The sequence below is a fragment of the Momordica charantia genome (assembly GCF_013281855.1).
Source record: "Momordica charantia cultivar OHB3-1 chromosome 6 unlocalized genomic scaffold, Mcharantia_2.0 BLBB01000006.1, whole genome shotgun sequence".
In the NCBI taxonomy this organism is placed as follows: domain Eukaryota; kingdom Viridiplantae; phylum Streptophyta; class Magnoliopsida; order Cucurbitales; family Cucurbitaceae; genus Momordica; species Momordica charantia.
In genome coordinates this window covers 6971335-6988279 of record NW_028275164.1, presented here as the reverse complement: position 1 = coordinate 6988279, position 16945 = coordinate 6971335, and the positions used below count along the sequence as shown (strand labels likewise).

Sequence of the window (16945 nt, the reverse complement as noted above, 5' to 3'; positions counted from 1 at the left end):
TTTGACATGGCATAACCAAAGTTAAAGAATTTAGATAAAATGAAAACACTAATGGTGAAAAATAAAAACACAAGTTTTAAAAATGAGCATTGTTTTGTTTTTCTTTCCCATGAATCCAAAATTTATTAATTTTGAAATAATTAAAATAAAATTTTAATAAAAGAATTTCTTTGAGACGAAATAAACTAGAAATGAAAGTAAAATTTGCGGGTAAAAAATATATTTTGTACTACTACTAATTGAATAATTTCTTTACATGATTAAATGCCTAAAAGAAAAAAGAAAATATTGGCTGTCCAAACGCCACGTGGCGCTAAATATAGCGCTACGTGGAACCTAGTATTCTCTGCACTTTCTTCTCTTTCTATTCATCTAATTAACAAATCGCAGACTCACCTCCTCATTTCCACTTTCCGGAGCGGCGGACCGACGGAGATATGTATCGAACGGCGGCGAAGCGTCTGATAATCGGCGTAACCTCCGGCAGAAACAGCATTTCCCGTCTCAGATTGCGTCCGTTTCCCACATTCGTTGACCATTGTCTCTTCTCCACAGCTACCAATTCGCAAGAATTTGCCGATTCTCAAATCCCCAATCAACAGCATATTCGTCGAGAAACCCCTATTTACTCGGATTCTGCATCTTCTTCGTCGTCTTCGTCTTCTTCTTGGTCCGCATCAACTGCGGGAGAAGAAAGTAGAAGCCATGAGAGTCGGAGACCGAGAGTCGAGTATCAAGAAGAGCAAGCTCGCGTCCTTCAGGCCTCTCTTTCCCACGTGGTTTGTGTTCTCATTTCATCTATTTTCCTTCTCGCTCATTTATTCAGCTGCAATTGGAAGTTCTGGATAGCCAAACGATGCCCCTTTTTGATTCTTCGTCAGAAATTTTATTGAGGGTTCCAGATGGATTATATATCATATTATTACTTTTTGGATAACTAATCCTAGATTTCTTCACCAATTACTGTTACTAGCATCTAGTGCTGCCATTGTGGAATGAATTCCAGAGTTCTTTTGGTCTTTCAAGTCAAAATGACATTCGTGAAATATTACAGGTGAAGCTGGGATGGACTGAAGCCGCAATGATTGCTGGTGCAAGGGATGTTGGCATCTCACCTTCAATTGTTGGATCCTTTGCGAGGAAGGAAGCAGAGTTGGTTGAGGTATGTTTTTTTCCATCTCTCATTATTGGGTTTCTTGATTTCTTTCACTTCCTACTTTACGTATTGGACAACCCATTTGGATCATTATCATGTGTATTTCTCAGATACTGAGCACTGCCCCCAATGAGCCTGAAGTGTTCTTAGTCTGCCTATTACTTGAAAATTTATAGGCTTCATACTTTGTGGTCTTAGTTTCTTAGATGTCTGTAAAATCTTCTATGCGAGTCTGGAGATGTGGCACTAATTTTATCTCTTCTGTGTACGGCTAAATCTCCCGAAAAACTTGCTTGTCATTACATTGAGTATACACAATCACGTTATTTATTTATAATTTGTTTCTAGTAGTTTCATTATTTTAAATGTAATTGGCCTGAGATATGGATGATCTTATTCAGCTGTCACAAACAACCATAGGCAGAGGGTTTAATCTCTTAACTTTTTGTACTAGCAAGCTAGGATTCTTTTTTATGCTGTTCTGTTTTGCAAACTAGCCCCAAGTTCCTATTCGAGGTTCATTCGTTTGATTAGTTATGTGCTGAGAGATCATTTGTAAGTTGTAAAATGGTTAAACTGGGTTTAATTTGTTTCTCCCTTCTAATAATCTGCAAAATTGGGTCAAGGGATTTACATTCTTTCCACTTTCAGTTTTTCATGGACGACTGCTTACAGCAGCTTATCGATCTAATTGACTCAGAAGAGTGCCTTAAGAATTTGATACCTCGTGAATGCATTTACAAGCTTGTTAGGGCTCGCCTAGAAATGCAAGCTCCCTTCATATCAAAATGGCCTCAGGCTCTTAGTATCCAGGTAGCATTCCCAGTACAGTATTATCCTTGACATCTTTGACATGGAATTCCTAATCAGAATTCAGAAGCTTAAAGTGTAGTAGTAGTTATGAGTTCATTCTGCAGGCACAACCAGGAAATTTATCAACTAGCTTCAAACAACGGGCAACGCTTGTTGATGAGATCTGGCATGCTGCTGGCAGTGATACTTCTGACAATGATTGGTACGTCAAGCGTACTATTCTGGGAGGAATATACTCAACCACTGAGATATACATGCTCAGTGATAGCTCTCCAGGTGTGTTTTCTCAAGTTCCCCGACTTTGGCTTTGGGTTTGCATTAATCCAAAAGTTTTTTCCTTCTATGTTCTCTTCCTTGGTGGATGAATTGTTATATACACCGTACCTAAAAGACTTTCTACTCTTTGTAATTACATACTGGATTTTTTTTTTCCTTAACCTCTTTGCCTTTGGTTCTATTCTTTAATGTCACTAATCATTGATAGACACAGCTTGCAAACTTCTCTACAATGTGTCCCATTGATAGCCTGCCTTTTTTTTTCTTCCCTGCAGATTTTCAAGATACATGGGCTTTCCTGGACAATCGTTTAAAAGATGCTTTTGATTTAAAGAAAACTGTTCAAGAGGTATCATTTAGGCACTTTTTTATTCTGCAGCTTCTAATATTTCCTTGTTAAGGTACTTCTCTGAAGTTCAAGGTTTTTGCTACATATTGACTGAGGTTATGCAGGCAAAGTATCTGGCAGAAGCTGTTGGTGCTGGAATGGGGAACTCTTTTCAGGGACTTTTTAGAAAAGTTTTCCAAGCATAGATATTGGACTGCAACTTTTAAGTTTCTAAAGTGAGGAGTCGGCACCGTGCCTTTCATTATAGCTTCAGGAGGTGTGACCAGAAGTAGAAGTTGATGAAGGTGAACAGAGTTTTGAACTGTAAGCTCTAATCATTAGAACTTTGATATCACTATGTTTTTTTCAGAAATCATCAGTTTCTATTCTCAGTTCTTGTTACCAACAAGGGATGGTATTCTGGTACCCATTATTATCATGACTATGATTTTTTGTGTTACATGCATAATGTTAACATTTTCTCTATAACCTATGTAAGATATACAAAGTTTGGATAAGGCTATGGAAGAAAAATGATTCACTTCCTTATGTGATATGGAGGTACAGAATGAATTTGATGTTCAATTTTTCTGTATTATTAGTAGGCAAAGATGGCATGCAAATGACCAGGATATGCTCATTTTGATTCATCTCTCTTTACTTCTTTCGTGTCATTAGCAAATCTAATTGACCTATCGAATGTATACAAGTCCATTTTTGTAACGGCCTAGGCCCAGGATTTAGATAAGGATTTAGATAAGAGTTTATCGGAAGCTTAAGCTTGGGGCATTACGACTTTTGAAACATTACTTTCCGAGATCTCCTTTTGTTGCTAATCTTTACCTGATTCCAAATGAATCTGGTCATATGCTTTTGGCATATATGTGATGAGTTCTTGTATGATATATATGTTAATCTAATCTCGAATATTTGAAGAGATTTCTAGCATAGATTTTGTTGGATCAATCTGAGAATCCGGTTACATATTATTTGTTGATTAAATGTCATATGAAAATTTAACAAAAATTTCAATACTCAAATAGCTACCTCCATTTTTTTTTATATAACCGAAGATTAATGGTGTTTGTTTATTTAAAGTTTCTTCTTGAATAATTTTTTTTGCACCTCTACATTTCTGTGAACTCAAAGGTAATTACTTCTCGTTCAAATCTCTTAAACCTTTCTTGGGACGTTATATTTTTTCAATTTAGTCTCTCTTATGTTTTTAATATTTTTGATTTAGTCCATTGATGATGGTAAAAGGTTAAAATGGTTGATGGTAAACTTACCTAGAATAGTGATGGGCAAAAACTTACGAAATGAAAAAAGTCTATCTAAGAGAAGAAAATTTAAAATGTCTACCTATTTTCTAGAAACTTAGAAAGAGAGTTAAAAGTTCTCTTTCAAATGACCTTTTTCATCTAAATTTCTGTGAGTTAATTTCACTCGGGATCTGTTTAAACTTTGTAATCTCATTTTTATAATCTCATTATACTCCTACAATTTCATCAATATTATTCTCATTTTTTATTTTGTGGACCTCACATATATATTATAATTAGTTTATAACTTTTATCCTCTCAGTCCTTTTTATTTAATTTTTTATACTTTTATAATTTTTTCTCCATTTAAACTTTAATTTTTATTAATTGATGTGATTTTATTGTATAATATTATAAATTTCTATTAATTAATATCAATGGATATTTTATTTGATGTAATTTTATTTTAATTATTCATTATTTATTAATACAAATGGTTATAATAAAAAAATATAGAAATAAATTAACTTAAAATTTATTATTATTGTAAATAAAAAATATTAGCACAACAATGTATTTGTAATTAGCTAAAGAGGAGAAAGGGGTATGCTTATTATATATCTGATTCCAATTCTTATTTCACACAGTTTGATTAATAACATTTTCATCCTGTTTAATTTTGATTCATTCCTATTACAATTGCAGATAAGTAAACGACGTCTAAATTTTGTTTAGTAAGCAATATGTTAGTATAGAGATGACAGCCGAGTAAAATTGGAAATGAACGTTCCACTAGAATACAATATAGAGGCCACCGGATTACATTTTCTAAGGTTGGTAAAATGATTTTGTGGTCAAAATTCAAATGAGACCGTTGACTTTCTATTTTCTTGAAGAAAATATAAATAATAATAAGACCATTAGGACGGATAAAAAAAATTATATATATAAACTGTTTTTATAAAAACAGTTTCAAACTCAGCCAGTGACACCAGTCAAGAAAAATAATAAAAAACATATAAAATTGTAGAAGTCTGGAAGACTCCTTCAGTAGCACATACCAAAACAAATATCGCTCAATGGTAATTGACATTACCTCCAATCATTAAGTTGTGAATTCGATCCCCCGTCCCCACATGTTGTACTAAAAAAATAAAACTCTCCATTTATTATTAGCACTGATCGGAAATTGTTCGATTCAATAACTACCTACTAATCGGAGCCCACAGATTAATGAGAACGATTTTTTTTTTCCTTTTATGATTTTAAGGAGAATGTCCCTCGAATATGATTCTCAAGGAAGGAATAAGATTTAACATAAATCTTAATTCATTAAATAACCTTGCAATATGAATCAACTCATTGTTTATAGCTTTGAACATATATATTTTTTAGTTCTATAATTGCAATGACAGAGAATCCTTCATTGGAAAATTATAAATTAGGAATGAAAATTTATTTATTTTTACATAGACAACATTTATTATTATATAAATAAATAAAATAACATCAAACAAGAAATGATTTTGACTCCATCGAATAAAATGATTTTTCATGCAAAATTTAGATCTAATAAACAATACTACATTTAATATATTTTTCTTGAAATGTAAACGTAATTTTATATTAAAGAATTTTTGTTACCTGTATAATTTATGTTAAAATTTAAAAATTCAAATTAAAATAGTCATTTATTTATAAATAGAGTATTTAAGATAGATATTTTAAAAAATGTATATATATATTTTTTCTTAAAAGCACTTTTTTGCTTTCCCGCTGTCAAGCATACTGATTTCGAGGGAAGAAAATCAACACCCCGATAATTCAGAATTCAGATCCTGAAAACACAAGATCCTGTATCTGTGGTGATTCTCTGTGAATCGTTTTTGCTCGAAATATGGCTACTGCATCAGAAATTGTAGCGAAATTGGATTTGAAGCCACATCCGGAAGGCGGATTTTACTCTGAAACTTTCAGGGACTCATCCGTTCATCTCTCCAAAACTCACCTCCCACCGCAATGTAAGTTGATCCACCTGACTTCCATTGATTTCTCTGTTGTCTCTTCGTTTTGACTGGATTTGGTTGCACGGAATCAAAGATCGAGTCCTAATTCCAGATTCTTCGCTTTACTTTGCTGGATTTTATCGTATCTACCCCCACCGAGAACATGATAGTGAATACTTTGTCTTGTTTTCCGGAAATTGAAATCGAGAATAAGTATGATCTAGCAAACTTGTTGCTGTTCTTCGTTGGCTAATTTGTCGTCTATCGAATTTTCCTCTTCATGTTTGAGTTTCTTTCTTACGCGCTCTCAGAACAATCTTTTTAGTTGATTTTAACTTTATGGCGATGCTTGCAGACAAGGTCGGTCGAGAAGTCAGCACTTGTATTTACTTTTTGGTGCCTTCTGGATGCGTGTCAGCCCTTCATCGGATTCCATGTGCAGAGACTTGGCATTTTTACTTGGGAGAACCTCTTACGGTAGGTTTCTAATCATAGAGATATCATGAAGTACTGTTTTGTCTATGTTTTTGATAAGACTTTTCATTATTCTGCCATTGATACTTCATTTTTCATTTACTTTCAAAAGATTTCTTGCTTCTGATCAGATTTTTGTTAGATTCGACTTCTCTTTCCTCCTTTCGACACTTCTCGAACAATTAGATGATGGGATAAGTTCAAACTTCAAACAGAGGCAACTGATGCTGCGTACATGAACACAGTTTAGCTTTTGCATTCGTGATGATTAAGATACTAGACTTGGACAGTTGCATTTATTTGTATGCTTAAAGGAAAACAAAATCTAGTTGGATTTGCATTAATTGCGCTGTTGCTTATAATCGAGGGGGAAGGTTGTAATTAGGGCTGATTTTCTGCTACCAACTCATTTAATTTGTACCTCCCCTCATTTAATGCTTTCAAGTTTTGCTTTATCCCAGTATTGGTAGTCTTCTCTATTCTTTTCTAGCCTTTATGATGATACTATCCTTATTATTGTTGTTGTTATTACCTTGATTTTAGATATTGGAGTTGAATGACACAGACGGTCGAGTCAAATTGACTTGTCTTGGGCCGGATCTCATTGGAGATAATCAATTACCTCAGTATACAGTGCCTCCTAATGTATGGTTTGGTTCTTTTCCGACCAAGGACTTCACTATTTCTGCGGATGGAACTGTGACTAAAGCTGCTCCTAGGGACTCTCAGAATCACTACTCACTAGTGGGCTGCACCTGTGCTCCTGCTTTCCAGTTTGAGGACTTTGAGTTGGCAAAACGTTCGGACCTTGTTTCACGTTTTCCCGATAGTGAGGCTCTCGTCTCTTTGCTCACACCAGGTGCCTGATTCAACTGAGGAGCGCAGGGCTTCCAATGATGAGGGGATCGGCATTGTATGTTGTGATTTATGATCTTTACTCATTTTAGTTCCCCCCCCCAGTGTAGTTGCAGATTTCATTCAGTGTATTGTATTCTAGTGGAACCTTTTTTGGCTTGATAAAGCTACTGATAATGAAAAAGGGCTCTTTTTCGAGCTCCACCCTTGAATGTTGAAATCCTTTTCGGGTTGAATCTTGCAAACCCAATGTATTTTCAGGTTTAATAGATGGTCCCCACCTATACAGGAACAGAAATGTACCCATTGAAAAAAAAGAGAAAAAATGGGGGAGATAGGGACCTTACCTCTCTCTTTTTGCGAGTTCAAGTGTAGAGAATATTGGTCATTTCTAAAGTTCTTGCTGGCTTCTCTGGTCATGATTGTATGTTACAAATTAGACATGTCACTAATTTGTCTTTGGCCACTCTATTGTTCTCTCTCTTTTGAACATGTCAGAATTTATGGTCATCTACCTTCATATGCTTCATGTGGAGCTGTACTAGAATATTTGCAAAATAACAATGCTGAGAGTTTCTGGGGGGAGCTTAGGCGTCTTACATATGACTCAGCTTTGTAATACGAAAGGTGGGATTTCAACATCTTTTACTTTTAGGGACAAATTCTGGTCCTTTTAGAGAGGAATGTTACAAAAGAATTATCAACACAATGGAGTCCCTTTGTTTTGATATTCCGCGCGGGTTTTATATAACAGATGTTGCAATTGCGATGAACATCTCCAGTTATTCAATTGCATGTTCAAAAGATATCAATGTAGTAGTTTCCAAAAAGATAAACTCAAGCTCAGTTTCAATTGCCTCCAAATTGTTAGATAAATACAACAGCTAAACATTCAAACAGACAATCAAGCAAGCGAGCGAGAAAATGATATCTTGTTATCTTTTCTTTCGCAGAGGCACACATGGCAGGTAGCAGCTACTCAGATCTCTAAAACGATATCTGCACAAGAAAATGGAAACAAACAATCAGGTTAGTCTCTAGAAGTAGGACAGTACTAGAATTCTATGTGTATTATTGGGAAAAACATGCATGGTTGATGGAACTAGAAAGTTGATCGACAGGATACTGTTATAATGCTAACACTAACATTCAGAATCAGTCTGGACCCATTTACTTCCATCGACAGTCTTTTCGTTCTTTTCGTCTTCGTTTTCATTGTTGGGCATACTTTTCTTTCTCAGGTACTTTTTCATGGATGACGTTCGGACATTGGAGCTTTGGGGATATATCTTCCGATGGAGTATTGTCCTCAACATCTGTTACATACAGAAACAAGCGTCAGATTTTGAATATAAAAAGTTATCAACACTGATCCTACCAGAACAGCAAGCAGAGAGTACAAGGAGGAGCATTGATGCATGTTCCTGGTTTTACCTTCTCCATTTTAGACTCCAGATTCGGGATTCTCAGAGGAGGAGCAACCGCAGCATGTGCGCTACCACCTCCGCAGATGAAAATCTTTTTGAGAAGGAGAGATAAAGTCCTTTTGCCAATAACGGTAGTGTCGAAATCTTCCACACCAACATCTTTGCCTTTACTGAGTATGACATGCTGGAAACTATCGCTCTTCTCATTCAACTCATCGTGATATGGTTTGTTCTTTGTTGTTTCAAATTCGAAGCTTGATTGTCTGCTAAGAAATATGTTTGATTGACAATGCTTTCTTACTTCGAGTTCCAATGATGGAGACGATTGCTTGAGGTGTTCATCTAATAATATATTGAACTCTTTCTGAAGTTTTCTTAGTTCTTCAGGTGTAAGATCTTGAAGGTGCTGTTGCAGGGAAGACGATGGATTCTCTCGAGACCTCTTCGTGTGTGCTTGATTCAGATTCTCATCTCCAAACGTACCGATTGCCAGCAACACATGAGGTCCATTGTTGAATTCTTCTGGGTGAGTCTTGTGCACCGTTTCATCTGTTTGAAAAATAACTTTTAAGTGACTTGCACTCATCATCTAAAAGAATCAAGAATGAATTCTCCAAAAAGAAAGGAAAAAAAAGGGAGAGGTAGTCTTGTTCACCCTTGATTGAATTCGATGTAGTTCTTTTGCTCCCCTTTCCACCATTTGGCTTCTTCCCTTGCATCCAATTCAATATCTGCATACAAAAATAAGTCATTGTTAATCACGAAGAGTAGAGCACCACACCAAGTTTTTAAGTAAAGTTTCAGTAACTTACCCTCATCTGTCAAAAGTCGAGTTCACAACAGGATGCGCGCTCTTCTTCTCCCTCTTCGTGGCCTCTAGTTCGAGTTCAAATTCTTGTTGATAAGGCTAGGTAGATAGAGCCTGGTCTAGAGAGAGAGTTTCACGAGAGAAAATGACCACCTTTAATTTTGGGCTATGGATCCCACAGCAGGCACAAGGATCGCATACACCAAGGCAAGATGAGTGCAAAACACTTTATATAGTGAAGAGAAATGTGAGAAATTCCACAACCAAAGTACTAGCTGCCACTGTTCAAGTTCCAAAACGCTGACTCTCTCTCTATCTTTCTCTCGGGTTTGTCACATCTTTGCCTCCTAATTACAATGTCTTTTTCCCTCGTATTCATATTCAATCTCTCGTCTTTCCCATCAACTTTGATCATAAGGAAAGAGCATATAGATCGTTCTCGCTGTCTGTACACCACCTCATCATTTTAAGCAACCATATAGCTGCCTTGCCCAACGCATCAATACATCACATGTGAAAAAATTCTAACTTTATATCAGGATCTTTACTCAACCCAGTATTTGTTTCCTAGCCCAACACAGCTCGATCATATCACACTCGAAAATCACACCGTCAACTGCATCAAATGCTGCTGAATGGCACATCAAAGAGTATCTTTAGAACCGTTTTTCATTTTGAGTTATACATTTCACTGCTTCCATTATTAATTACTTTGTGTGAATCTTATGATTATCAAACTCATGCAGAAAATCCGGGGGCCTGCTGTGGCTGCAAGTGCACGAAGAAGATGGACAACGAAGAAAAGGACAGCGACTGAGCTATCACGCACGAAGAAGATTTGAAGAAGAACATCCTCTTTATCAGAAATATAAAATAATATATATATATATGGGTGGCCAATGGAAAGAGGTAGCTCTGGTTGGTACATATCAGATACGTTATATATATTATATTATATAGCCCACCTTCTCGTGGGGATGTCTCTCACTAACCGAACCATCAGGGCGCACCTCCTGAATCTCATTTACATTGGTTCTAACACCAAATATATATTTTTTTAAAGACCATTCTCAAACTTCAACCATTCCCGTCAAATTCCTTCCCCGGTTGCTAATATACAACATTTAATTTTATCAGAATCCTCCAAAGCCAGCAGCCTGGTTTCTCTCTCTCTCTCTCTCTCTCTCTCTCTCTCTCTCTAATAAATCAGAGGAACGGTGACCATGCTAAGAAATATGCAGGGCACCTTTTGGGCACGTGAAGCTGTCCATGGCAGCATTCATATGGGCGGTGGTGGACCTCTAACCAGCCCCATATCGACCATCTGATGAGTCTTTACAAGAGGAGCAGGTGAGAATTGTATACAAATAATGCTTGTTGAATAAGGGCCCAACGTTTCGGTGTCACTCCTCCCTTCAAATAGTATCTTAGAGATTGTTTAAAGAGATTAAAGTTTATACTAATCATGTCTATTAACAAACACTGCTGTAGTGATTATGTTTCTGCTGTAGTGATTATGTTTTCTTTGGTTTTTGATTATAGGTGGATCTCGAAATAACGCATTCGAATGTCTCGTTGTCTTGAGCTAAGAAACCGTAGATGGAAGCTTGTTACAAATAGAAACCAACTTACAGATGGAATCGGAGAAGGCTGGTGTGTACCTCAACTTGTGCCATTTGCAGGCAGCAATTGGCTTAAATTCCACATGGGACCATTGCATTGAGGGCATCATTAACTAATCAGAAACTGAAAAGAGTTGAAAGCTCAGAAGCGACAATATATGTCATAAATTTGAATACTTTTCAAGGTGTGATGTTTGTTTGTGAACATAGTGGAAGTAGATGTTTGATTACAAGCCATTGTGGGACTTCCAGAAGAGAGAACTAAAGAAGGCACTCGTTGTATACAAACTAGTTTACATATTTGGTTTACAGCAGTAATCAGGTATATTGACTGTTCTAATCCTATTTTGAACTCCGGGTCTTAGTACATGTCACACAATTCGTTCAACGAGCTGTGTAAAAGACACTGCTAATGCAGCTAAAATGACAAACCTTGTGTAAATTTTGTATCAGGTATCTATGTACCACTAGTAGTGTCGCAGCACATCTCTAAACAACAGTCGAAACAACCGAAGCAGGCAAAAGCAGTGCAGAGTTGTGTCAACAGAATTGCGCATTGATTATTGATGCTGGAGCAGGCTTCTATGCAGCAGGGGCAACAGCAGTAACCACACAGATTGCTACAACAATTAGAAGCTGCTTTGACGAATATTTCCGCAGCCTCAGCCTTTCTTTCTCCGGTCCCATGGGGAGTGTTCTCAGCAGTTGCTTCCAAGTTTCCAAAGCCAACACCACAGAATGGTAACAGTATCATTTTGTCATCTTTAGGTGCTACCATTTTCTCATAAGAATTCTTCTTCGACTGTGAAGTTATAATAGGTAACTGAATAATTAATAACTGGTTGCCTGCAATTCAGAATTGTAGTCATGTAGGTGGAAAGCTATGCTCACCTGTTGCACTTTCATTGATTCATTGCCTCTGTCTCCGCTCTGAAATATGACCATTCGAGTATACTCACTCATTACGCCCGTTTTTACGCTCATCTTTTCAACCTAGAAGGTATGAATGAAGCATCAGTTATCATCTCTATAACTCTATTATAGCAAATCTCCATCTCCAAAGAAGTTCAGTGCTAAGAAAATGAAATGGGAACAGAACAGGGGCAAGTCACAAACCGTCTCCACCAGTTGTTTATTTTCTGAAGACCAGGCCTCAGCTGTAAGTTGTTCAATTTGGTCTTTAGTAAATATCTGGAAAAGAAGAAAAATCAAAAGAATGGTTAATTTACACCTTATGTGAAGCTAAAATACAAACCTTGCCATTTACCCTTCTTTAGTTGGCCAAAATATAAGAAGTTAAGGTAACTTTGATCATATTATGGAGATTCTCTACCTTGTCAAGTGGTATATCCTTTGCCTGATGTACCTTCAAGTCTAGGACAATGTTATCCAAATTGCCCAAGAGGCCTTTTGCCTTGGCAATCTCGGGAAAATTTCCGCGGTATCTGCCAGATACAGTGAGTAGACTCTCAGAAGAAAGGTCTGGAATAAAGGAAGGATAAACCTAAAACAGAAGTTCAGAATTAGAAAATGAACAATGTATAAAAATTATCATTTTGACTGCAGGAAAGTGCATGGCCTAAATATGAGATGAAAATGTATCCAAGGAAATTTTACAAAAACAGAAGAACGTGCATACCTTGACTTCATCTAGATCGTGATCATCGAACGAGTCTATAGATATATTTACAAGAATAGCAGACGTAGCTCTTTCATACAATTTCTGCATTCGGGGTTCAATCGAATCTGAAAAATGAATAAGTTGTAGAAGCGTAAGTCTAAGTTGTACAAAGTGGGAAAGCAAACTGTTGCTATCCCTTCAATTAAAAGAATAACAAATACAGAAGATAGAGTTCATGAATTTAATCAATGATATTCAGATTCAAGAAGGATTGGAATTGCGAGTTGCGACTAAAACATGTCGATGAATGTTGCATATGATCACGGTCAATATATTCCATAATTAATAATTTCAAGAATACTTTTTGTGTGAAGGGTAAGTCCTCAAAGGAGGGAAGAAATTGAGTGAATTACAGAACTCACCTAATTCATAAGCAGCATCATACTGACCCCTGCCAATCATCGCAAGCATCCTTAGAAAATAGTGGTTGCAAAATGTACCTGGTAGACACACAAGCATAAGGTCGAATCTAAAGGTCGTGGTACCGAGAAGAAACATAGATACACGCACAAACATCGAAACAACTGTTATGAAACTTAATTTTAACAAGGACCACCATATAATTCACAAAGTTGAAACAGTCACAGATAGACAAAGTTTTCAGGCAGCTTGCCGATCTTTCGAGTTCGAGCTTAAGACCAGAGACAATACCTATACCGAACGTATATATACGTGGACAAACGGATTGCTTTTCTGTTTGATTTTTCCGCATCACATCACAAATATGTCTTTCATTTTCAACAGCACCATCAGTAACAAGAAAGATGATGGGAACTGCACCAGCTTTACCCTCATCACTCAGCATCTCGGTGGCCTGGAGAATTAAGCCACCAGAAATGTTATGCTACTGAAGTTGAGATATTTCAGTAGTAAACAATGAAAAGAAAAGATTGATTGACCAAGTTAGTGAACAAATAGACATGCCACTAAATCAAAAAATAATAACTCCCGCCATCCCTTTTTTTTCATAATCGGGGTATCGGGGGCCCGCTCTTGTATTATGCTTATGCCCCACCTCCTCGGGGCCCAGCGTCGTATACATTATCTAAGTGACTATTTTACCAATATGTAGTAAAATACTCAACCAAACAGTAGCTATACAAATTGTAGACCTATCAGTATTAAGAAGGTAAGTCGCTTTGAAAACATGGTTTTATAGCAGCATCTGAAAATCCCTGATAATAAAAAGATCCATATGCAGAATAGAGGAAAAAGAAGTAAAATTGGAGACCTTTGTCAATGGGAGTAGAATATTAGTGCCACCCCCTGCAAGAAACTTTGTATTTATCCACTGAAGGGCGCTTTCAACAGCATCCTTGGCGGCCATCTCCATGGATTCTGAGAATTTATGAGCTTCGTCGTTGAAAGCAATAATATTAAACTCGTCTTCTCCGCGAAGCTTACTCAAGGCTGTGGATAGTACATTTTTCACATCATCAAGTGCCTTGCCTTGCATACTTCCACTTATATCAACAACAAATACTATCTTCTTTCTGAACACCTGTTGATAGTTAAGATGAGAATCTATACAATACTTTCAAGGGATTAATGACAGATTATAAAGCCCCAGCATACCTTTCCCTGTACATTTCCTGGGTATAAGTACATACAGAACATCTCTCTTTGATCAACATCATCTGCAGGAGGAGATTGCAGGAGAACACCACCAGATATTTGACTTGAAGAGACCTAAAACATGCAAGAAGAACAAGATTCAAAAAATTTAAATGGGATTGTCTCTAGACTTTAAATACCAAACTACTAATATTGGTGAATGTGGAACATACACTGTATGAGAAGCTAAGATCAGTTTTTGACCATGAGAGAACTTCCGCTTCGTAGACAAAGCCCAGTTTTCCGGGTTTTCTCATCGATTCCTGAACCCATTACAGAGAACATCACAGACTAGAACAACAAGCAAAAGCATCAATTAATTAATCAATGGAGTGCAAACCTTTAAAGGATGACTCGTTGTCTTGCACAAAACCTCAATTGCAGAGCCAACATTCACATTTAACGCTATCTTCTCCTTTTTCGACATTTTCTTTCCCGCAGGGATGACATATTCAGGAAAGGTAAATGGAACATTCAAGGTGAGATTGCCTTCGCCGTATAATAGCTTCTGAGACCAACTGATGGTAATAGACAAAGTGGTGCCCCCATCAATCTTAAGCACAGGAGAAGACAGAGTTTCCATAAGTTCAAACAATCAAAATCAGTAGCACTTATAAACTAAAAAATGCTGTGGGGTTGCGTTTATCACCTGTGGAATTGTGAGGGTATATATATTAGAAGTCAGAAAACCTCCATCTACACGTTCTGCTTTTTCTGCAGCATTTTTATTTTTGTCTTCAAGTGCAATAAGTGAAGTACGAAATGATTTTCTAGGAGCGTCGATCTCACAACCTAGAACTGAACCCTGTTAGCCAAATAATATAGTTCCCTGAGAATGCAATACAATGAAAAGATGACGGAGAGACCCACAAACCAGACACGCTATAAGAATACATTATCTTCCAAGGAAAAAAAGAAAAAAACCCCAATTTTTTGGCGTCAAATTCAAGGTAAGGGCCATTGGGATCACGATTCTTCAGGTAAATTAATAAGACCAGAGGAAATTGAACAAACTAGATTGTAATTGAGCCCTATAATTGTACGAGAAGAACCCAACACAGATTTCGAATCCGAATTTACAGAAGAGGCAATTCAGAATCCCCAAAAGTTAATTTCAGGAGAGAAAATACCTGTTCCCCCATTGGGATCGCAATGCGGCAATCGCAGCTGCGACTACCCATGACGCAGTGAACCCTCCAAGAGCCAGTGATCCGAATAATGGCGGTATCCAAATAGCAATCAGCCTCCAGCTCGATTCCGTTCATCTGAAGCGGAATCAGAGCCGGTGGGTCGCAGCGGCCATGAACGTGGGGCTGGTAGCTCGGAATATCGGGGTTATCGACGATCCCAGGATCACCGATGACGGCATAAACCATGGGAGCCGTAGGGAGAAACGAGTGATCCAATCTATCCATCGTGGGGAGCGATTTCGGAGGCGCGACGGCTCGGTCTTTGCCGAAGTACAGTCTCTTCGAAAGACGGAGGCCATCGTCGACGGCTCTGGCGAAATCTTCCGCCATCGAAGGACGGAATTCGGGAAGACGAAGACGAAGACGAAGAAATTGGAAATGGAATGCTCGAAAAACGATTCGATTCTCGTTTTCTTCGCTATAATTTATTGGGATTTCTGGTTCTGTTAATCATTCAAGTTTAAGGCATCGACTTTTTGTGGAAAGAATGGGACTTTTTTTTCCTTCCTGTGAAGATTTCACGACGCAATTCACAATGATGGAAAGTTATTAGCTTTAATTGTTTTTTTTTTCAAAAACAGAAGTTGTTTTTATGCTAAACGATTTAATCAAGTGGGACCCGTTTTATAACGGTTGGATTCTTTTTTTTTTTTTTTCTTGAAACCGGGTTGGATTTATTTTTTATTTCTTTAATGAAAATAAATTCTTAAGATAAGATCAAAGGATGGATTTTAATATATAAAAAATAGATGTTTTTGTCTTTTTTTTTTCCCTTTTAGACGTCTTTTAGATTTAATCTCTAGGAATGTTTCTATTTAGTTTTTTATATTTTAATAATTTTTAATTATATATTTACCATCAATGATTTTATTTTATGCATTTACTATAAAAATGATAAACTTTAATGTCATGATATTTGGTGAGCTGGGAGAAATGTGGATTCTTCATTTAAGAATAAATTTTGTAATTTATTAGAATTTGATTGAAATCTCGATTCTGGTTAGGTAAAAACAATTTTAGAAAATAAAAGTGAAATATATTTAAATTTTTTTAAATATAATATTAGGCGAAGGTGAAGATCACATCTTTAAAATTTGGAAATAATAAAAATAAAAAGGTGCTCCTGTATGAAAAATAATTCGATCCTATCTAAAAATGAAGTATCAATAAAAATCATCATAAAGAATTTGAAAATAATAAATAGTAATCTAAGACAAGACAATTAATTAAAAATAATAATAATTTAATGTAAAATTTAAATGGGCCGGGGGGCCCACGCGGACAGGACACGGTGGTGGATGTGTGAACGGGAAGGATCGAGATTTTTATTTTTATTTTCGTTTGTTTTGATTTTGTATTAAAAAAAACTATTTTAGTTTATATATTCTCAAATTTTATTTATTTTATTCTATATATTTTTATATACCGCTAAA

The 16945-nt window shown here is 36.5% G+C and overlaps 3 protein-coding genes, 1 long non-coding RNA gene and 1 other non-coding gene across 6 annotated transcripts; 3 read left to right on the top strand and 2 right to left on the bottom strand.

The window, feature by feature from the left end:
• The first annotated feature begins 293 nt into the window (after window positions 1-293).
• On the top strand, window positions 294-3158 carry LOC111016594 (ubiquinone biosynthesis COQ9-like protein). Of its 2 annotated transcripts, XM_022292042.2 has the most exons (6): window positions 356-779; window positions 1055-1162; window positions 1808-1969; window positions 2074-2245; window positions 2521-2594; window positions 2699-3158. In XM_022292042.2, exons 1-6 carry the CDS (start codon window positions 438-440, stop codon window positions 2777-2779), a joined length of 939 nt encoding a protein of 312 aa, XP_022147734.1. In that variant the 5' UTR covers window positions 356-437; the 3' UTR covers window positions 2780-3158. The 2 variants fall into 2 exon arrangements, with proteins under 2 accessions (XP_022147735.1, XP_022147734.1); XM_022292043.2 differs by lacking the exon at window positions 1808-1969 and having other exon boundaries at window positions 294-779.
• A 2439-nt stretch (window positions 3159-5597) lies between these two features.
• Window positions 5598-7390, top strand: LOC111016461 (RmlC-like jelly roll fold protein). The gene is made up of 3 exons (XM_022291874.2): window positions 5598-5856; window positions 6197-6318; window positions 6859-7390. The coding sequence occupies exons 1-3, from the start codon at window positions 5733-5735 to the stop codon at window positions 7180-7182; spliced, it is 570 nt and encodes a 189-aa protein (XP_022147566.1). The 5' UTR covers window positions 5598-5732; the 3' UTR covers window positions 7183-7390.
• A 600-nt stretch (window positions 7391-7990) lies between these two features.
• LOC111016460 (protein NEGATIVE GRAVITROPIC RESPONSE OF ROOTS) lies at window positions 7991-9334 on the bottom strand. The gene is made up of 4 exons (XR_015791628.1): window positions 9253-9334; window positions 8571-9146; window positions 8318-8538; window positions 7991-8169 (listed from the first exon to the last, which is right to left on the bottom strand). It is a non-coding gene; the product is annotated as a protein NEGATIVE GRAVITROPIC RESPONSE OF ROOTS (transcript).
• Window positions 8124-11099, top strand: LOC111016462 (uncharacterized). Its single transcript, XR_015791629.1, has 5 exons — window positions 8124-8199; window positions 8412-8822; window positions 8985-9123; window positions 10152-10755; window positions 10948-11099. It is a non-coding gene; the product is annotated as an uncharacterized LOC111016462 (long non-coding RNA).
• Window positions 11100-11186: 87 nt separating this feature from the next.
• On the bottom strand, window positions 11187-16050 carry LOC111016459 (inter-alpha-trypsin inhibitor heavy chain-like protein). The gene is made up of 13 exons (XM_022291872.1): window positions 15453-16050; window positions 14972-15127; window positions 14663-14875; window positions 14496-14585; window positions 14284-14397; window positions 13940-14209; window positions 13360-13522; window positions 13071-13148; window positions 12667-12773; window positions 12361-12531; window positions 12144-12218; window positions 11919-12020; window positions 11187-11829 (listed from the first exon to the last, which is right to left on the bottom strand). Exons 1-13 carry the CDS (start codon window positions 15840-15842, stop codon window positions 11485-11487), a joined length of 2274 nt encoding a protein of 757 aa, XP_022147564.1. The 5' UTR covers window positions 15843-16050; the 3' UTR covers window positions 11187-11484.
• Between the last annotated feature and the right edge of the window lie 895 nt (window positions 16051-16945).